The 23,378-nt window shown below is 39.4% G+C and overlaps 1 protein-coding gene across 1 annotated transcript in view; it reads left to right on the forward strand.

The window, feature by feature from the left end:
- ADGRL3 (adhesion G protein-coupled receptor L3) overlaps positions 1 to 23,378 on the forward strand; it is a 586,346-nt gene that overhangs the window by 384,754 nt on the left and 178,214 nt on the right. Inside the window, exons 12-13 of the mRNA XM_081943236.1 lie at positions 15,057 to 15,095; positions 17,116 to 17,299. Of these exons, the coding sequence (XP_081799362.1) occupies positions 15,057 to 15,095; positions 17,116 to 17,299 (223 nt within the window). The remainder of the gene's footprint in view (positions 1 to 15,056; positions 15,096 to 17,115; positions 17,300 to 23,378) is intronic.

A 23,378-nucleotide genomic window follows, 5' to 3' on the forward strand; every position in this document is an offset into this window, starting at 1 on the left:
TATCCCTGTCTCCGGAAAGGGTGGCCAGCCTTCGGGAGATGGTCGTTCAGGTGCAGCAGTCACGTCTAGTCAAGGTGGTTCAGCTCTCACAGCTCCTCGGCAAGATGATCTCGTGCCTGTCAATCGTGCCTTGGGCGAGACTTCACTCCCGTCCCCTTCAGTGGCTCCTGCTCCCATATCAAAGAACAAACGAAAGCAGCTCAACAAGACTGATTCCAGTTCCAGCAGAGGTACGTCGCTCTCTAAAGTGGTGGTTGTCTCCGGCCCTGTTAAAGGGGTCGCCATTCAAGGAGCCAGTCAGGCTCACCATCACAACGGATGCCAGCCTGTTCGGTTGGGGGGCCCACTGCCACAACCAGCTAGCACAGGGCAGGTGGTCCCCTTCCGAAGCCGCTCACAGCATCAACTGGCTGGAGCTGAGGGCAGTCAGGCTTGCGCTGAAGCGCTTCCAGAGCACCGTTCAGGGCCACCACGTGCGCATCATGACAGACAATGTCGCCACCAAGGCGCACATCAATCGACAGGGGGGAACGCGCTCCAGATCCCTGATGAAGGAGGCGGAGCTCTTGGGTCGATGGGCGGAGAGGTATCTCCTTTCTCTTCAGGCGGAGCACATCTCGGGCACGAGCAACACCCAGGCGGACTGGCTGAGCAGATCCACAGTCGACCACTCGGAGTGGCGTCTACATCCGCTGCTGTTCCAGCAACTGTCCCAGAGGTTCGGCCTCCTGCTGGTGGACCTGTTCGCCACCGCGGCCAACGCGCATCTTCCGCGGTTCTTCACAAGGTTCCACGACCCGAGGGCGGAAGGAGTCAACGCGCTGCACGGCCCGTGGCCGAAAGGTCTGCTTTACGCTTTTCCCCCCCTACCTCTTCTTCCCAGAGTCATCAGGAAGATCCTAGCAGAGGAGGCGGAGGTGCTGCTGGTAGCACCGTACTGGCCCAGGAGAACCTGGTTTGCAGACTTGGTGAGTCTTTCGATCACACCACCGTGGCGGATTCCTCCACAGGACATCTCTCTCAGCCAGGGGGCCCTTCAACATCCAGAACCCCAGTGGCTGCAGCTGGCCGTCTGGCACTTGAGAGGGATCTCCTAAGCAGAGGCAAGTTGTCAGACAAGGTGATTGGCACCATCCAAGCGTCACGACGGCAGTCCACGACGCGCATCTACGACGCCACTTGGAAATCCTTCGCCAGCTGGTGCACGGCTCATGGTACGTCTGCGCCCCTTGCTTCGATTCCTGTCATCCTGGACTTCCTGCAGGAAGGTTTGGACAAGGGCCTGGCACCTAACACCCTGAGGCGCCAGGCAGCAGCCCTGTCAACCATCCTCTCAGTTGAGGGCTACGCATCTCTTGGCCGGAATCCGACCATCCGCAGTTTCCTCAGGGGAGCGACCAACCTGAGACCCCCAGTGGTCCACAGATACCCATCTTGGGATCTCAATGTAGTGTTGCGGTCCCTCATCGGGCCCCCGTTTGAGCCCATTAAGACGGCCAGTCTCAGACACCTCACATTCAAGACGGTTTTTCTGGTCGCTATCACGTCTGCTCGTCGCATATCGGAACTGGCTGCCTTGTCAGTCAGAGAGGACTTGTGTCTCATTCGTAACGACAGAGTAATCCTGAGGCTGGACCCTTCCTTCATTCCGAAGGTCAATTCCTGGTTTCATCGGGCGCAGGAGGTGGTCCTTCCGGATTTTTGTCCGCATCCTCGGCACCCGAGGGAAAAGCGCTGGCACATGCTGGATGTGCGCAGGACTATTCGCAGATACATCAAGCGCACGGCCAGTTTTCGGAAATCCGAATCTCTATTCGTCTCCTTTCAACCAGCTTCTCAAGGCAAGAAGGTCTCTTCATCTACCATCGGCGGATGGCTGCGAGCCTGCATTGCGCTTGCCCACGTTTTACAGTCCGTTCCTGTGCCTCGCAATATCACAGCACATTCGACTAGAAGCGCCGCCACCACAGCTGCCTGGTCTACACAGGCACCGATTGAAGAGATCTGCAAGGCGGCCACCTGGACTTCTCTGTCTCCATTTGTCCGAAATTACAAACTGGACAGTTTTGCATCGGCGGAAGGGGCCTTTGGGAGGCGTGTTCTTCAGGGCATCCATACCAGCGGAGCGACCCTGATGGCTGAGCCTTCCCACCCTAGTGACAGTTAGCTTGGGCATGTCCCTTCTTTGGACTCTCCAGAGCAGCGCCCTGGAAAATGACCATTGTCTTACCTGAAGGGTCCTTTTCAGGGCGCTGCAACGGAGAGTCCACCCCGCCCTGGGGTCTATTCTCCGCTGGTGTTTGTGAAGTCACAGTGTTGTTTGTTGTTTCTGTTATTGTTGTTGGACTATTTTTGACTTGTTCCATATTAGACTTCCAGTTGAAGTTTCAGCGCGCAACTGTTCCACGTCTTCATTGAATAAATCTGGGGAGAGTCGGCACCAGAGGCGTGGCTTAAAGTTTCAATTCAGTTCTGGGCAGATTGGCTGTGTTTAACCCTTCTTTGGACTCTCCGTTGCAGCGCCCTGAAAAGGACCCTTCAGGTAAGACAATGGTCATTCAAGAATAAGTGGCAGCTATGCTTCTGGTTCAGTTCTGATTGCAGCCATAGGATCCCTATTAGAATCATTTTAATCTAGAGCAGGGATCTCCACTTTAAGACTTTTGGTCTTCAACTTCCATGGCTGCCTGAGGAATTCTGTGAGTTGAAATCTACAAGTCTTAATATTGCCAAGTTTAAAGGCCCCTGAACTAGAATAAGGCTAGAATAAAGCTTTGCACATCCTCTATTACCAAAGCATACTAATGCGTTCTTCAATTATCAGGAATTATCGTTATCTTCATTACCTCAGTGAGACTCTTAAAGAAGTTGCTGGTTAGTGCAAGAATAACATTGTTCGATATGGAAGTGTAATTCATTGAAAGATACTGTATTGTGACTCCCTCTCCCCAACTGCTAGCTGATAGGTAAAAAAAACACCATTCCAAAAGGCAATGTTTCGTATTATTCACTGCACTTAAACAAACTCTTGCTGTTGATGTTACTTGGACCGATCATGTGGGGAAGAAAAGGCAATTTGTTCCGGAAGCTGTGTAATCGTTTGGGAGATGCAGAGTAAAGAGACTTGAAGGCCACACATGGTCGCCCTGGGGCCTCAGTTTTCCTTTTCCTGCTTTAAGACAAAGCAATGTATCAGTTCAAGAATAACATTTTAACACAATTTGTTAATTTTAATAAGTTTAGTAGGCATTCTATTTCATTACTTCAGTCTCTGCTCTCCCTTCTCCAGACATAGGAAAGGACTGAGATAATCCTATGGCACAGATGTAGAGGCCTTCCAGAAACTATTAAAGGGAAATTGCAACCCACCGGGATACTATTTTGCAATTCTATGGTGGCAAATGGTGGCAAAGCAATTAGTTTTAAAAGAAAAGAATGCAAATAAAGAAACTTCTGTGTTACTACCATCACCTGCTGTTGTCCCAAATTCGGGTCTGAGCCTGGTGCCGAAGCCAATGGTGGACGCCAGACACGAGGTGCAGGTTTTCTGATTGCTTTTTATTGGAGTACTCCAAGGAAAAGGGTTCCTGGTCAAAAGGCCAAGAACCAAGAACAAAGGATTAAGAAAGCTTTATACATTTTGACTAAAGGAGAAGGCGGGACAAGGTGAAATAATAAGAAATATCCTCTAATAAACATTTTAGCAATAAATCTACAATTTGTTCTATTGGTCTATAGCTGTCCCATTCCTAAGCCTTGGGTAATGAATGCTCCAGGAATTATCTAATAGACATTTCATTTGCTGCAGACTATCTCCATTGCTAACTTTGGGCTGAGGTCTGCAAGTTGTCTAATCCTTGTTACCTTTTATCAGCTTTCTAGCTATCCATAATTGCTACAAGCTTTACACATGCATATTTCTTGTTGATAAGCATTCTTTGTACTTGGGCAGACAGATGCCCCCCCCCTCAATTACAGTCTTCCTGATTTACTTTCAAGTGTGTGCCATGACCTTGCTTTATTTTAGCAGCCAGCCCATCGTTCCCCCCTTCCTTTGAATCTGAAAATGATTTAATTTTCCAAGATTCACCCAACATCGATATCCTTGTACTGGGAGACACACACCCCTCTTCAGTTTGCTTACAGGTGGGGAGGCAAAGCAGATGGCATTGTAATGCACAACAGGTGATTAAAAGAACAATGACTATGCCTGCCAGGTTCCTTATTAGGTATTTAACCAGTGAAATCAGCCAACCATTCTGTCAGTCAATGCCACTAATCTTTCCATTCGTCCATGGGGGTGTGGGGGTGTTGCAGCTATGTTTGCGATGTGTGTAGTTCAGCTGTGGAATTGCTCCAATTTGTCCAGAATATGCACACAGCATTGTCCAAGTAGTGCACACACATCTCCTTAAGATGCCAATATCATATCTAGAGCCATTCTATTCCGAATTGTCGTTGTCCAAATGGCTTCTTGTTCTTTTGCTGTAGCTGTGGCAATAAAAAAAAGAAACTCCCCAGTCTCATTAGCTAGGATTTCCTCCACCGCTTGTATATGATACAGAGCATTATTGAGGGACCACAGCCCACGGAACAAAGTAAGGGTTTGGTATTCTTCAGGTACTTTCTGAATTGTTCAAGATTCCTATGGTTTCCAATCTTTCTTTCAGGTAAAGTGGGCATAATATAGGTGGGTGGGAAGGGCACAGATACATAGCAAACCATATGGTCTCATCCGGACAGTTGTTAAGCTTATTTGTCTTAATATCTTAGCCTTCACATACACAGAAGCACCAATCAGCTAGTGGTAATAATTGGGTAACTCCTAATTCTACAAATACCTTTTGGGGAAATTTTCTAATTGAGAAAACACCTAAGGGAGATCACAGTTCTCCTCTCACATAACTGGTTCCGGAGGTTTTTGTTTCCAGAACAATAACTTAAGTCCCAGTTCTTCTACTGAGAAAGTCACAGGCTGCGTAGTCCAAGAATCAGGAAGGGCAGATCATGGGTATTTCTTCACTCTGGAAGTGATGTATCCAAGATGCCAGGCCTTTCACTTTTAGTGCTATATGGGTGGTCTGAAGCACTTGAAATGGTCCCTTCCACTTCTCATCCAAGGAGGTTGTTGGTCCCCACGTCTTTACAAGCATCCAGTCTGTAGGCTGAAACGGATGCACTGGATGCTCTAGTCCTGCAGATAACGGGAAAGAAAATTCATAACCCCAGCGAGTTGTCTTACATTTTTGGTACAAGCTCAGTTTGCCCACCAGTGGGATGGACCTCTCCTCTGCCTTTAGGGAGGGATGTGGTCGTCCACAAAGGGCCTCAAAGAGTCTCAAGCCTATTTGCTTTTGAAGTGCAATGTGAAGCCACAACAATGTGAGTGGCAAAGTTTGCGGTGAGGACAGGTGAGCATCCTGGCATAGCTTAGCTAGCTGTTGTTTTTGTAAATCATTACAATTTTTCCTTAGGACTACTTGCCAGGTGGTAGGCTGAGTAAAGCTTCCAAGTGATGTTTAACGTTCACACAAACTTAGCTATGAAATATGGGTCACAATCAAATGATATACTATTTGGCAGCCCAAACCTAGGAATAATTTCTTCCAGTAGGATGTTTACTACTTCATGATCTTTATTAGTCCTGCAAGCAAAAGCCTCAGGCCATCCTTTGAAGGTACATTCAAAACATACTTAAAACCTTGCTTTCTAGGTAATGGAGTGAAATCTATTTCTCAATTTGTCCCTGGGTGCAAAGTGTGCCTTGTTATAAAAGAATCCTTAGAGGTGTATCTGGTAGAATAAATTTGCTCTCTACCCTCACCCATCAATCCCCTCCTTGCCTCCGATAAACTTGGCCCATGCCCTGTCCCTGAGTGTATAAGTGGGCAGGGAAGTGGGTATGGATGAAGATATCGGAATTGGGGAAGCTGTTCATTCTGAGTATCCTTCCTTAGCAGCCTTCCTAAGCTTCCTTAGCAGCCCTATCTGCAGCCTGGTTCTCTTTCGTGTAAAGGGTGTCTTCCTTAGAATGCCCCTTGACATGTATGACTGCTACTTCTTTTGGTTGCCAGACTGCTTCCAATAATTGTAAAATTTGTGGACCATACTTAATAGTTGACCCCTTTGCATTTAATAATCCTCTTTCCTTTCATAAAGCTCCATGGGCATGCAAGATTCCAAAGGCATATTTGCTATCTGTGTAAATATTTACTGTTAGTGCTGCAGCCAGCTGTAAGGCTCTAGTTAATGCTACCAGCTCAGCCAGTTGAGCAGAAGTGTTTACTGGTAGTGATTTGGCTTCTATAACTTCCCACAGTGGGACCACTGCATATCCTGCCTTTCTCAGACCTTCCATCATAAAGCTACTACCATCTGTAAACCATTCACAGTCAGCATTTGGGAGAAGCTGATCACTAAGATCGAGTCAACTGGCATATACAGAATCCACCACTTGCACGCAATCATGATGCAATTCAGTATCCACCTGGGGCAAGAGTGTAGATGGATTAAGGGTATTGCATACCTCTAATTGTATGGCTGGGGAGTCAAGCAGGATAGTCTGATACTTGGCTTGGCAGCCCCCAGTCATCCAAAAATGCTCCTTTCACTTCAATAATCTCCTGAACCCCGTGTGGGACTTTGACTATTAGATGTTGTCCCAGTGTTTAACTTTCAGGCTTCCTCAACTAACAGGGCAGTTGCTGCCACAGCTCTCAGACATCCAGGCCATCCCAATGCTACCCTATCTATTTGCTTACTAAAATATGCCACAGGCCTTTGCCATGAGCTAGTTTCTGGGTGAGAACTCCTGCAGCAATGGCTTTCCACTTATGTACAAAGAGGGTAAAAGGTCTAGTGGGGTCCGGAAGCCCCAGTGCCAGTGTTCTCATAAGCTCATTCTCTATTTGTGTGAATGCTTATTGGCATTCTCCAGTCCATTCAAATATTTTCCCACCCACCCCCTTTAAAAGCCTCATAAAGAGGCTTGACAATAAATCAAAAATTAAGAATCCAAATACTACAAAAACCAGCCATCCCCAAGAATCCCAATTGTTTTCTATTAACAGAGGGCTTTAATAGATTGCTTCCTTCTTTAGGCTAACAATCTCTGCTGTCCTGTAGAGATGCCATACCCTACGTTTTCACTTCCTGCTGTGCAATTTGTTGTTTCACATTATAGCCTTTCCTGGAGCCCCAACAAAAGGTATCTCATCGGTAGTCCAAGGAGCAATACGTCTGTTAAGGACAGATCTACTGGCTCCCGTATCTGTATCTGTTAACATCTTATGTTTAGATCCCCCAATTTGGACTTCCATGGAGGTGGGTTGGGGGAGCAACAGCTCCCTGCCCCTGGCCTCTTCACCCTTCTTTTTCTGCTTGCATGGATATAGCCACCAGGCATCCACTCTTCCAATATCCTTCTTTTCTGCATATAGCACACTGGTAGGGTCCCAAGGGGACCTTTCCTCTTCCATACCCATAATACTTTCACATTCCCTAAACTCCCACTCCTCGCCACCTCTTCCGCTTTGTCCCCCTTCCTCCCACCTTTTCCTGCCTAAGGGCATCTGCTAGGAAGATAGCATTTCGGCGAGCCTTCTGAATTTCTTCCTCATTTCTTCTTACCCTCCAGTAAGCTATCTCAACCAAATCTGAAATATCTTCCCACAGACCTCCTTCTACTTTCTGTAACTGGCACACTCTTAGTCTTACCTCCTGGGGATATATTTTAATTGGGTTTGGGTATTTTAATTGGGATGTTTTAGGGCTTTTATACTATATTTATTTCTTTGTACAGTCTCACCTCCTCCACTCAAATGCTCAAGTATTTAATTGTTTATATTTTATTTATATTGTTATTTATGTATTTTATCTGTGTTTCATTGACTGTACACCGCCCCGAGTCCCTTTTTGGGAGAGGGGGCGGTTTATAAATCCAAATAAATAAATAAATAAATAAATAAATAAATAAATAAATAAATAAATAAATAAATAAATAAACTTTCTTCTAATATCCTCTGCTGACTTCCCTATAATAAACATGTATATCATTTCCTGATTATCTGAGGCTTCATGATCTAAATCAGTGTATTACCTAAAATCCTGGTATATCCTTTCAAGAAAAGTCCTCAGGACTCTCCTCTTTCTTTTGCCTTATTTCATATACTTTTCCAAGAGTCTTAATTTAGGGAACTCCATTTTTGGATTCCATATAAGACTGAGAATTCTGTAGCCTCATATTGTCCTCATCATCATCCAGATCCCATTCTGGCTCCGTGGGGGGGGGGCATTCCCAGCGGCTGTCATTCTCATGCTTCTTTTTTTTTTGTAACTGCCGCTCCACTGCCTCCCCCTCCCCCACCAGTCTCTGTTTCTCTGGTGTTAAAAGGACATCCATCAATGTCTGAATGTCTGCTCAAGTGGGGCTATGCGTCCTTATAATAGATAAGAACAGAGTGCATTTTCTCTGGGTCTTCCCTATAACTGGGATTTTGTTGCTTCCAGTTATAAAGGTCAGAAGTAGAAAATGGTATGTAAACTAGCACTCGACAGAATCTATTTCCTCCTCCTACCCTTCTCGTAGTGAGACTGCATCTCTGGTTTTAGTTTTGAGCGCGATTGGGTGTTGCAAGAGTCACTCGCTGTTTGATTCCTCAGTTCCTCAGCCTCCCCCCTTTACTGGGATCTCTTTGTCTGGAGTGTCCCATTCCATTAGTAAGCAAGGGGTAGCAGACCAGTCTCGGAATCCTCCAGTTTAACCGGAGGAGCACTGGGCTTCTTTATAAGAAAGGGAATCAAAATAATTAACCCCTTTCACAGTCTGGGGATAGGGACTCAACACACACAAGCATTTACACATCAGCATACTTACACATCAGCATTTACACATCAGCATACTTACACATTCAAACTGCTTGCATAAAAAATCCACATACAAATATTTCCTTTCATACTTTTTCCAGGCAAACCAATCATTATTATCATTATTTTAGGGAGCTTTCACAAGCCAATAAGCTCCATTTTTTTTAAATCCCTTTTTTTAAAGTAAAATAATAAATAATAATAAGGGCTTTTTTGTTTATTGTCATTAGAGGGTCTTACTCCTCTCCCAAGCCTTGGAAATGACACAACATAGAAACACATATACACTACCTCCACACTTCTCTAACAGAAGTGGACTATTAACAAGTTTCATAAATAAACTCAAATATTGTTATCTGTTTGAATCTTTTGTTTCTGCAATATTGCTTTTGGTAGCTCAATATTATGAGGTCCCTGAAATGGCCAAAAATCACCTGGATTATCCAAGGTAAGTTGAGTCCAGACAGACATACAATAATGAGAAAAAGGCTGCCTTTGATCCCGGTTACAATCCCTATATCTAATCCTCCTAATATTTCAGATTGAGGCAAAATACAACCCACCGGCAAATCTTTGGACAGCTTCCCTTTTGGCAACTCTGTTGCTCCTGGACTGGATGCCTTTTTGCTACCAGTTTCCCATTTCAAAGCCGGATCTCAGGTGGATTCCTCTAATCCCCTGGGACGTCTCCTATCCGGTCTTTGTCTTTGTTTGCCTTTTACTTAGGCCTGGATCTCAGGCGGATACCCCTTATCCCCTGGGATGTCTCCTTTCCAGTCCTTACCTTTCCTCCACATTTTGCCTCTTTCTGTTCCTCCTCCGGTTCCTGCTCCTCGCTTTCTTTGGGGCTTCAGCCTTTGAGTTCAATTAAGAAGTCACCAAGGATCTTACTGAGGCTGGACGTTCATTGAGACAGTGGCTTATAGCATTCAGTCAACCCACTCTTTGTATCAGTGGGACACGCAGATATCTGCATTACCCCTTGCTTTTCAGAGTACTCAATCACCGTCAAAAGACTCATGAGCTCTGAGGGCATCTGGCAGTGCAGAAACACACAGTCCTGGTCACCGACCGGGAGTTTTATTTCAGAGCAATCACACACCTTTCAGCCACTAAGTCTTACCCGTAAATTTGTCTATTCATTTTAGGCCTCCGTGTATCAAATTGCCCTCTCTTTCAATCCCATTTCTTTCAGAATCTCACTCTATAAATATATCTTCATGGAACATTCATTATTCTGAGCAAACATTTTGTTTCTAATCATATCATAATGATATTTAGGATACCAAGTATATATTTTGGATTTAGAAACCAAGAAAAATATAATTAAAAGTATAGAGAGGAAAAGGGGGGAAGGTAAACATTTAAAGAAAAAAGATATATATATATAAATAAATAATTTCCCCTTCATCAAGACAAATCAATAACTTACCATTTTCTCAAACAGTTCAACCGAAATTTTCTTCATCCCATATCTCATTTTTTATCTATTAGCAGATAAAAAGCCTCATCATTTAATCAGTAAATATCCATTAAAAGACAAACATGCATTTTCTTATTCTTTCCTTTGAACAATAGCTTATGATTGATCTTTTAGAGGAAATATAACATTTTCTCTAAAAGTACAACAAAAAACTTTTTCTCATACATTATCTCATATCTGTAAATTTTTAAAGCTTCATCAATTCAACTTAATCAACAAAAATCCATTGCTACTAAAAGCAATATATTGAAATTTTTGATCTTTAATCCTTTCAAATAATGTCCTACAAATTAATTGTTTTCTTTATCTTCTCTCAGAAACTCCTTCCCAAGTTTAACACTTTCCTTCAATTTGAACACTTAGAGCTTAACATTTTCTCTAAACATGCAACAAAAAAACCCTCTCATCTTTCATAAATTCAAAATAAGAAAGTTGTCTAAGTCACAGTTCTGAATAGATCTTCTATTCATATATCTTTAGATATATCTAAAGTCAGTTTACTTTGGATATTTATGTGACCCTTTTAGCTATTAAAACATTTGCTCGTTTTATCTGTAACATCTTGGCAAATATTGTAACCTGTCATTTTAAAATCCATATCCAAAACAGCCTGATTCTTAGGATTTCTATTCTATCTTCTCTTCTGAAATCTGTTTTTATAATTGTAGACAATCTTAAGAGAAAGTTCTGAGGTCATTGTTGCTAAATATCCTTGAATGCTTAAAATAGTTTTCTCCATTCTGTATTGGTGGGTCTTCTCCTTTAATTATAATCTTTAGTTTTTTTCTTATTGCCTCTAGTAACCAGCCTCCAGGGTCTTCTCTTATCATATTTTCTCTAATCCACAACATTTTCCCATGGATAGATTTCATACACCTAAGACTCATTCTCTTCATATACTTTAAAAGGATTTTAAACAAACCTCAGGATTATATAGATTTTTATAATTAGTTCCAAAATCTTATTTCCAGTCAATCTGGCTCCTTAGTTCATTTATAGCTATCCAAAATATGGATAAAGGGATCATTCCATTACTACTTATTTCCAAATAAAACATTTTCTTTCAGTTCTTAAATTTGTATGAAATTTATTTTGTTAAGGATTGAAAGAAAATCAGTGTATAAAATATGTCTTTCTGAAGGTTGTTAGTATCCAAAAAGCAATTTATAAACTATTTCCAGAAGTGATTAAGAAAAGAAGTGAACTGGTCTCCTTTTGAAGGGTCCAAATTGCAGTTTGGGCAAAACTGTCTCTCCTGCCTCTTAAACCCTCAAGAGAGATGTTTCCCATGGTGAGACTATGTTATACAATGAAGCCCAATGGATGATCTGGGTCCTCCCCTTTATCAGAAAACAATTTTGAAGCATCAATCCATTTATCATATCCTCATTTTGCCATGGTCGTTGGCTCCATTGAAAGCAAAGATATCTTCAATCCACCATTTTCCCCTAATTTAAATAATCTGATAATAGTCCATTTTACTAGTCCAATTAAACTGATAGAATTTTTTTTCTTTAATTCTTCTGGATAAACTGTTATAAAGGCAGGTTAGAACAAAATTTATGAATTTTCTTTGAATGGCAATTATAATATCAATAATAAAATAATAAATGTTTCAAATATACTGATATGATTATATACTTTTAAAAATGTATCAAAACAGATTTGGGAAGTTTTGTTATTCTTTATTCACCCTTTATTTAAGCCACCTGCAGTCACCTGTGGGGAGATGGGAGGCAAAAATGTTTAATAAATAAACAAATAAATACAAATCTATTTTCCTGGATTTTCTTCTATATCCCTCTCAATGAAACAGCTAACAGTTTTGGCAAGGATTTTCATTGAGGTACAGCTGTGTGAAAAAGTCCTGCACGCTTTACTGTTTATGACATGTTTTGGATAGGCCATTGATTTTATGATATTTTATGTTAACTGCTATACAAATATTGTTATATTTGAATAAATAGTGGTGGTTTTTTAGTGAAAAGCATAAGCTTTTTGCAATTTGATGCTGTTTGGATGGGGATTGTGAATTTTCTTGCATGCTTACAATGCTTGCTTACAATGACTATGAAAACAGGTTAACTGATGCATACCCAGTGGCATACGTGTTGCTATTACTAAGGCCGATGAGTGTTTTGTTAACATTTTTATTGTTTGTGGCCCTGAAAAGGACCATTTAGGTAACCAAACATGGTTACTAATATGAAATTGGCCAGCCGTTATTGCTTATCACCAGGTGGCATCTCTTCGGCATAGACTGTATAAGCCTTTGCACGTGATCTTTGGTGACAATGTAGTGTCAGGCTGCAATAGTGGATTCAATCAGCTCCTGCTTGGTCTTCGGATGCTTCTTGCTTATTTCATAACCAATCTTGGCCCACAAGTTCTCAATTGGGTTCAAATCTTGGCTCTGAGCTGGCCAATCCAGGAGTCGAACACCATGCTTCTTCATCCACTACTGGACAGACTTGGCTCGATGGCAAGGAGCATTGTCATCTTGTAAGTAAAAGTCCTTCCCTACAAGTTGCTGAGCTGAAGGAAGCATGGTCTTTTCCAGGACTTCAACATACTGTTTGGAATTCATGATTTCCTTGCACGATTTGTATCCGACCAATACCAGAAGCAGCGATACAGGCCCAGATCATCACATGCAATCTGTGATGCACTGTGATTGTGCATACTTTTTACATCATATGTTTCACCCCAAATTCTTGTAATCTGAGGTGAGGTGAGTTTCCTGTCAGCCATTGAAATACATTGCAGAGCCCAGTCTTGCCGTTTTGTTGACTTTCTTGGTCTTCCAGAGCGGAGCCTGTCATCAACTGAACCAGTTATTTGGTATTTTTCAACCATTCTGCTCACTGTGGTGCGATGGCATTTCACTCTCTTGGCTATTTCTGTACAGGAGTAACCCTCTTCATGAAGCACAAAGATGCAATGCCGTTACTCAGTACTGGTGAAAGCAAAGGCCTTCATCCTTGCCCGCAGCCAGGGCTAAATTAAATTTCTTGATGCTTTTCATGCCTATTTATAGTCAGAGAGTATGACAACATTGATTGGCTCATAGATTTAGCCTCTGTGCATTTTGATTGGTCAGCCAAAGCTCGCTGCTGATTGGCTACTTTCGATCCCAACATTCTCGAAAATTCAAGTTGTGTTTGTTTTAGCACATAAACTCACTCAAAACTTAAAAAGATTTTGGTTATATTAATAAAAATTATGCATCTCAATCTGACTACAGAAATTTTAATCAAAGTACTAATTTTGCATAGTTTCTATGTGTTAAAGGTTAATTAAACATGTAAATACAGCTTAAAACTGAAAGTGTGCAGGACTTTTTCACACAGCTGTAGATGGAATTTGCGTACATCTGTGTAGTATACCCAAGAAACAAAATATTCAGTTTTTAACAGTTTTGCAACTTCTTTATCATTCATATATAACAAGCAAATTATAATTTACTCAGTTTAATATATTTTGAGAAGGTTTTTTGCCAATATTGAATTATTTGTACATTTAAAAGATGAATACTTCTGAAACAACATTGTATATACCCATGGTCTATGGAAGGCAGTCTTAACAAGTCTGGATGGGAATACCATATTAGTTCTCACTGTGAATGCAACACTATTTGTGTTTGCACTCCTGGACATTCTGGTGCAATGCAAAGCACTTTCACTTTTGAGAATATTTCCATGTTACTGGGGGGGGGGGGTGGATTAAAAAAAGTATAAATTGTAGAAAAGCCACCAATTCTTAGATCCATATTATTGTCTGATAATCTACTATTTCCACAAGATCAAGGAATAATGATCTCCCTTGAAATTTAGGACTTTCCAAATGCTATAATGGAAGTATATTATTTTGACCCACTATGATTATTGTAGTGGTTCTCTTGAATAATGACCAACTAATTTATCTGCTTTAAAAATATTTTATAGATCCTTTCAAAAGCTCTGCTCTTTTTGTTGCTTTGTTTCTGATCACTCAAATAGTCTCAACTAAATTCACTTAAAGAGGTTTTCTAAATTTGCACAGCACTCATTATTCTGTTTCTAAGTTTTTTATGGAGAGAGAGAGAGAGAGAGAATAAGTAAATGTAACTGTAAGCTTGTTATTGCTTCATAAATTATTCCCATAGATATATTCTTTATAAGGTCTACTTAAATTTCTCTCAAATAAGTTAGTTTAGCATATTGTAGTTCAGTTTGTTTATTTATTTTAAAAGATGTACAGTAATTAGATAATTGGCAAAAGCTGCCGGTTCTCTTAAATTCTATTCTGATGAGTGAAGTTCTATATTTGCCAAGAGACTGATTGAGACTATTGAGTTATAAGAGAGGACATTCCCTGTGGCAGAATCCTAACTAAAAATCCTAAATCCTAAATTTTTGCTCGGTTTTACCATAAACATTGCTTTGTTGCTTAATTTTAAGTTTTAAATGACTTAAACAGTCTTAAAAATAAAGAGATATATTTAGATTCGAAAGATTTGAATAGAAATCTATAATGTCTATACTTTATCTTAATAATTTTAATAACTTAATATTTGTAACTGGTGTTTAGTAGTAAGATGCCTAGCTTAAAGTCTATAATATTATTAAGAAAAAAGTACTCTTGTATCATTGTTTTATATATTTTGTTTTCAACCTGATGCTAATTTGTTAAAATTCTGTTTTCATAATTGCCATCTTTGTGGAACCAGCTTCAGAAACGGGAACGTTCTTGTAGAGCTTATGTCCAGGTACTTTCCATTTTCTCATTAAATATATCATTGTTTTCTCTGTTGTTTTTTTTTTACTACTATTATTATCTACTACGACTAATATTATTAGAAAAATCATACAACTCTTAAGAAAAATTGGTAATTGTCTAGTCTAGGGAATCATTAATAAAAAATAGGGAAAAGGATAATTAAAAAAACTTGTTGAAAAGTGAAATGTATTGGAAAATGTAGATCTGATCATAAAAATCCCAATAACTGAAGTGATTATTTCTGCAGCAATATATTCTTTAGATAATGCTATCACAATATGTGAATGGTAACCTATATGTTGCTGCCTGTCAACCTGTCTGTCCTGATTTTTCTTTTTTATAGATTATATTAATATTAAAAAGTAAGTAGATGAGGGGCTGACATGATGAAAAATAAACTGCTGATTCCTAGAATTGTCTTATGAGCTACATAGAGCACAAAGGTTCTCCATGATATTCAGATATCCATACTTTATAAAACACATACAAAATATCATATCAAGGATAATTTGCTGAAATTTTACAAATGGTTTTGCTCTTTAGTGATTGTTAAAATTAAATTAATTAAAATTAAACCTCCTTTAATTGTTTAAGAAAAGATTTGCCCATTCCCATTCTTCTTTTCCAAGAGACAAAATGCTGCTTTGAAAATGCTACTATGGGTATGAGTGCATAATATCTCTATAAATATAAGCACTCTGAGGGAAACCAGAAAGCAAATAGATATGTTTAGAACTAAATAAATATGGGGGCCAACCAATAAGTGGAGAGTTGTCAGAAGCAGGTTTTTTTTTTTTACTTTCCAAATATTTGTAATGGTCTTCTTCATCTAGATTCTTGATTTTATTTCCATAGGACATCCTGATTCCTTCAGTTTTCACTATTTTTCCCCTGTTTGTGCCGAGGGTGGCACATTTGCCAAATCCCAAACTCCAATATCCTGCAATATCTTGATTGTGTATACAGAGAGTATCGAGCAGCAATTTTATTTCAGATAGTGTTTTCCATAAAGCTTCAGATCATCCATGTAAAGGAAGTGGGATAGCATGGCAGATGTTTTTGATGTTTCATAGCAATGGCCTTGGCTATGGACTTGTTCAGTATTGTTGACAGAAGAATCAGTGCAATGACAAACAATAGTGATCATAGTGAAGCTCCTTAAGAGTCCTCTCTTAATATTAACCTCTTTCAATCTATCACCCTTGATCAGCAACTATGTCTTCCATTGTGACATTGATTTTTGCAAAAAAAAACTTCTAATGTTTCTCCTGATTCCTTTTATTTTGAGGCACTTGATTATTCAGTCATGTGACAGGAGTCGAATATCTTTGCCATAATCATGCCAAGCTACTTTCTAGTTGGTCTTACTTCTCTTGCAGTTTTCCAAAATTATCTTGTCAATTAGAAGCTGATCTTTTGTTCTTCTGCTGTTTGGGCAGTTTCTTTTCTGCTTAGGTAGAAAGAGGTTATTTGCAAGTAGATGCTGTTGAACTACATCAGCTACTACACCAGTTATTATTTTTACCTGTTTTAGCTGAACATACACAAAGTATATTTTGATTCCAGGATTAAGAATTAGACTATAAAAACACACAGCTAAATAAAGTCTGGTCCCATCTTAAACGTTGGCTTTGATTTATAAAGGATGAGGATTACACTTGAAACTAAAAGTGGAGGTCCATTGAGGCTAACGTATACTGTAAGCAAGCTCCTATATAAGTGTCTCTGTTTATGTTGTAAAGATTTTAAGATGGGCAATTTAACGTGTATTAATTTCCACTCTTTTTGGTTCACAATCATAAATAAGATAATTTCTCTTTATTTATTAAATACCTCCTGATTAATTTGAAAAGTGTTATTTTTGCTCCCATCTAACTGTTCATTTTTAAATCTTCATAACATTTGAGAGCAGTAGTCTGTTTCACTGGAAAATCTGATCCTTACTTGTTATGTTCCTTTTAAGGAATGGAAGGGGCTTGCCAAAAATCTATATTTCTCCTCTTTCACAGGCCATGGTTGAAACAGTTAATAACCTTCTGCAGCCACAAGCTCTCAATGCATGGAGGGACCTTCCTGCACGTGATCAGCTGCGGGCAGCCACCATGTTACTGGATACTGTGGAAGAAAGTGCCTTTGTGCTTGCAGATAACCTCCTTAAGACTGATATTGTGAGGGAGAGCACAGACAACATTCGTAAGTAGCAAAAATAACTTGGGGAAAATACATTTCAGTTCCATCTTATTTAATTTTTCGAGAACAATTAGTCTATTATTTGTATGTGATAGTTCTTTGGGAGAACTCACTTCTACAAATCTTTAATGAAACCTGACGAATACAGTGTTAAGAAGATAGTGTTACGTGTTGTATTGGAATGAATGAAATAAGTCCATGCTTAGTGAAAACGTCAAACACATTTCATGGGTTATAGAAACAGTTAATAAGATCAGTGGCATTTCTCAATAGTATTCTGCACATTTCTAAAAGAAGCATAGGTATTTTGATACAAAAATATATTAGGTAAATGCATTCAGAAGACTAACAATTTACTGTTGTCAAGAATGAAGGCATATCCAATAAACAATCAAGTAACACAGTTCAGTAGATTCTTTGGAAATTATATTTATTGGAAAGGTAAATACAAGTGTCAGTGCAGTCCTAGGCTGCATTAATAGAGGAATAGAATCAAGATCACGTGAAGCTTTAGTACTTAAAACAGTATTGTTTTATAATACTTTGGTAAGGCCACACTTGGAATATTGCATCCAGTTTTGGTCACCATGATATAAAAAAGATGTTGAGACTCTAGAAAGAGTGCAGAGAATAGCAAGAAACGGGACTGGAGACTAAAACATACAAAGAATGCTTGTGGGAATTGGGTATGTCTATTTTAATGAAAATAAGGTCTAGGGATGACATGATCGCAGTGTTCCAATATCTAAGGGGCTACCACAAAGAAGAGGGGGTCAACCTATTCTCCAAAGCACTTGAAGGAAGGACAAGAATCAATGGATGGAAACTAAACAAGGGGAGAAGCAATCTAGAACTAAGGAGAAATTTGCTGATGGTTAAAACAATTAATCATGGAACGACTTGCTTCCAGAAGTTGTGGGTGCTCTAACCCTGGAGTTTTTATGAAGAGATTCGACAACCATTTGTCTGAAAGAGTATAGGGTTTCCTGATTGAGCAGGGGATTGGACTAGAAGACATCCAAGGTCCCTTCCAATTCTGTTATTCTGGGTGTTAAACACTAAATAAATGAATAAATGACACAAGATTTGTGTAATAGTTTGTTGTTTCTATCCTATCCGTTACACATGGACTGATGCATTCAGAAATTGGTGTATTGCACTACTTACTGATGTTACTATGTAGGAAAATAAAATTAAATCTGTATAGAAAAGAATACAGTGAGACTAAAGACTAAATAACTAAATTAAACATCTTAGACAGCCGGGCAGGAAATGGAGTAGATCTTTGCTAAAAAGATAATGTTGTTTATTAGGCAAGATAGAAAAATCATAGTGTTGCTTGCTTCCAAAGCCAGAAAGGATAAAGCAAGGCAATATATGTGCTCGATGATCAAATAATATTGCCTAGACTTGCAGACATCTCTTTAATACAGGTAGTCCTCAAGTTAGGACAGTCACTTAGTGATGGTTCAGAGTTATGACACCTTCTCTCCCAAAAGCATTTATGACCCGGTCCCGAAGTTATGTATGTTGCAGCACCACTACAATCATTTGCCCTTATGACTGACCACAGATACGCTGCAGTATGCCCCCTGCCTATTTCTCCAACAGGGGCTTGGCCTGCTTTGCTAACCCACTTGGTTCCATGTACTCTTCTTCACCCCATCACCAATTGCTCATTTACCTTCAAAGATCTCCAGAGTTCAAGATGTTAAGGTAGGAAAAGCTGGGCCACATAGCAGAAAAGCAGCTGTCTTTTTTCTGGCAAACCTGCCCCCCCCCCATTGCTAGCCTCTCCCCCACCATTAGCTCCACTAGTGCTAATTACACTAGTGGAATTAATGATGGGGGAGAGGCATATGCAGCCAGTGGCAAAACTCTCCTTCCTGCAGGCCTCTCTCCTCTTTGCAAAAGCATTTGTAGGAATGTGAGATCCACTGTGTTCCTTCATGAGGATGGTTGAATAATGGAAAGAACACATGGGTATTTGAAGTAGGAGATGAAAAGAATCAAGCCAGTGACCATGGACTATACCCATCATAAATTGATGCCCACCTGATGTTTTGCGCTACTGATTTATACCAGAGACAGCATTGCCATAGTAACCTGAGGAGGTGGAAATAGTACTCCAAAATATCAAGCAGAGACAATATGTTACAGGGTATTGCTACTAAACACTTTGCTAATTGCAATTGAGTCACAAGCCTGTTGTCTTCAGTGCGGAAGTCTTGCCATAGAAGCATGCACAGTTCAGATATTTTTTACTTGTAAACTGCCCAAAGTCAGTTAGGTGAAAAAGGTGATCTGGAAATTAGAGATAGGTAGATAGGTATAGGCAGGCAGGCAGGCAGGCAGAGCCATTTACTCACTCATTCACTCACTCACTGACTGAGTTAGTAACTAATATATTTTTTGCACCTCAGTTGAACCATTTCTATGCCCAGATTATCTGTATCTCCATTTTATAAGTACCAAAACTATTTCTAAAAGAAAATTGATGTCTCCCTTCTCTACTGAGGTGCTTTTTACCATGTTTATTGAGAAGAGGAGACTGAAATAACATCTTTAAAAGAACCTTTGTTATATGATATTTCAACAAAGATATCATTTGGTAGAGGATTTTGTAAATGAGTTTTGGTTTTAATGCTATACCTGGATTGGAACCATACTTAGGAGATTTCAGCAGATATTATTTAAAAATGAACTTAGCTGCCTCATAAACATCTCTTGGCCTTTTGAATCTAGAACCAGTTTGAAGTGTCATGTGTTAATCATGGTACATTTCAGGCCAACTGTCAATTGTATGCTTACATTTGCAGAGATATGGCATTCCAATAGCCACAGTCAGCTATTCTGTGGTTACAGACTGAATCATTGAGGCCATTAGTTTCTGGGACAGTAGTTGAGGCCGCTAATGTTTAATCATGGACTGTTAAAATACAATGAAGTGGCAGAGTTCAATGAGCTTTTTACCCCATTGTGTCCGAAACAATTTCCTCAGGCTGCATTGCCTGATAATTTGGTCTCAGGTGGCTCATGTTCCAAGAACATTATTAAACATGAATGCTACAATTCCTAGATGCCAAGATAAAAGATATGAAATAGAAAAAAAATATGCCGATGGTCTCCTTATTAACCTTATTCCAGTGCTTGGAAAAAAGTTACCAGTTTGCCAGATTTGTCTGTTGCAATACCTGGAATAAGCTACTTTCTAGGACTTAATCAATCAATCAATTAATTAATTAACTAATCAGGAAGATTATGATTAGTTAACTAATTCATCCCTAATAAAAGTGCATTCAAACATATATCCATCTGTACTGAATGTAGACATCTTTTTGTACAAGATACATACCATATAATGGTTTTTTTTAAATATAATTGAGTGACGGAAGGGCCCATCATTCCAAACTCCCTGCTCCATGCAAGAATCCAAGTTAAAGCACACCCAAAAGACAACTGTCTAGCGCTCCACTTGGACATATTTGATGAGGGGGAATTCAACATCTTTCCAATTATTAACTCTTCAAAGATTTAATCAAAACCTACTTTTTTATAACTCATACCCATTGTCCTTGACTTTCTTCAATGGCATCTTTTCAGATACTTGAAGAAAGCTAGTGCATATTCACCACCACCACCACCAAATCAGTATTCCAGGTTGGATATGTTACAAAATAAAATCAAGTCATTCCCATGATTCAGACATTGTGCTTCATTTGATTTTAAAATTTCATTTCCATTTCTTCCAATCACATCAAATTGCCAACCTATCTTCAGGTTGTAGTTAAGTACTGGTACAAAAAACATGGACTGGTTGGCCCCAGTCATGGACATCCCCAGTCATGGACATCCATCATCTGGCCCACGGGCCATGACTTTGACACCCCTGCTCTATAATGTCTTAATTTAAATACAGTTGTTATTCAATCTCTTAGAACCAGGCTCTGGGAGAAGCTACTTTTTCTTCTATTGATGCCCCTTTTTTGTCAATTATGAAATTAAATAAAATGGAATCAAATTCATTGTAGTGCTTTAGGGCAGCAGTCCCCAACCTTTGTGACTTGCCGGCCCAGCTTGGGAATGAGAAGGGGAACTGGGCTGTGCAAGGCCAATTTCAAATAGGCCACCCACCCACCCCCAGTAGCCCAGCCACTTGTGCAGCCTAATTCTGAATAGGCCACGGCCTGGTAATGGGCTGCAGCCCAGGGGCTGGGGATCCTTACGTTAGGCTACCTATATTGTGCATTCATAAAGAGGTGGTTGTGCAAGGTTGCATTTTAGTGCACCTACTTCCTAATTCTTATATTTGTTCATTAGTCTAGGTTTTGATAAAACCTCAGTTTCCCCACTACCAGACATGCTCAGCAGTAGACCTCTTTTTGGCCTGTCTATTTAATAAATCTAAATGGCTGCCCATTTCATATACATGATGCGAGGCAGTGAACAATTAAAACAAATAAAAATACAGTAAAACAGGGATTTAAAAAGCAAAGAGTTGCCAAGAACCTTCATAACTTCCTACACTCAGATTTTTATAAGTGGACAGTGCAGCAATCCTCCTTTTAGCATATATGGGCTTGAGACAGGGCCTCTGTACTCTTATTCATTATTGCAGTGGGGAACTAATCATTAGCTACAATAAAACTAAAGTAGACAACTTCTTCAAAAGATATGTTATATCTGTCATTCCTGGAAAATCAAAAGCTTCAGAATGTTTCAAATTAAAGTTTTTAAACATTTGGACACATCTTTCCAAACCATGATAACCTGGAATCATCAGCAAAGAGATGTTACTACTAGGACATATAATCTCTCAAACGCAATTCTGCATATTGCTAACTGCCGCAGCAATAACCATATTCCAGCTGCAATGGAAGTCATCAGAGCCAGGATCATTAGCCACCTGTTTTATATACATAGGTGCTTTTCTATTCCAATACAAGCTCTAGTGATGTTATTCAATCAAAAATGTTGAGAGTTTGTGGCAAGTATCCCGTTCTGTATCAGATTCCTTTCTGAGACTGAAATCTAGCATAGTTGTCATGTGCAGTTGCTGCTTGAAATATTGGAATAAAATTTCATTTTTTTTCCCCAACTCTTGTCATGTACAAAAGCTTTCATTTTTGCCTTTTACATATTTTTTGCCATTTAAAAGGAAGTTTCATTAATGTCTCTGAACAAAATATATTTTGCACGTGTTGAATAAAATATGTCTCCCTTTTCATATGCTCTAATAAGGTTAGCTAATATATTCTTAATCTATTCTCATGTCTGTTCAGAGGAGAAAACCTTTGTAGTGTTAGCTAATAACTCACCAAGTACTGTATCTGCTATGTATTGTGGCCATTATCAATGTTTTAGGGACTTATGTGTTTTGCAGTTTGGGTAACTGTGCAAGATCCAGTTTTGATATTGTTGCAAGCAATCAGCCTGTATCAGATTAATTCACTACTAAAACAAGAGACAGATGGAAATAGTCCCTTTTGCTCCAAAGAGAATGTTGTAGTCTTATACTATGTTAGTGGGAGTGTAAAGCAATACAAACATTTAAACATTGATTTCATTACAAATAGAGCTTTCACTTGGTACACGAGAACCATTTGAATTATTTTGTTAGCTTTATTAGCTTTCCCACAATGAATTAACTGATCAGATTTTGTGTGTGTGTGTGTGTGTGTGTGTGTGTAGAGAGAGATAGAAAGATAGAGAGAGAGAAATTAGTTGACTCTTCAAGCAATTTATTCTGTAGACATATCCTATGTAAACTATATGGTTCTGTTAGCTAGGATGAGTTGAATCTGTATTCTTATTCAGTGTGAATGAAGGAGATGAATTAGTTTTATTGATTGGGATAAAATTATGAACCTCCATTTTGCCAGATCAAATGAAGAGTTTCCCAGACGTAATAGGAATGTTATTGAATATTTGAAATCTATGGAAATATAATTTCTATTTTGTAACAAAATGTTGCCTTATCATGGAAATTATGAATTTTGATATGGATTGGTTTGGTTATTTTGCTTGCATTTAAGGTTAAAATGATAAATTATAACTTATATGGTGTTCATAAAAATAAGTT

This window comes from Natrix helvetica (genome assembly GCF_964273705.1).
Source record: "Natrix helvetica genome assembly, chromosome: 2".
Taxonomy (NCBI): Eukaryota; Metazoa; Chordata; class Lepidosauria; order Squamata; family Natricidae; genus Natrix; species Natrix helvetica.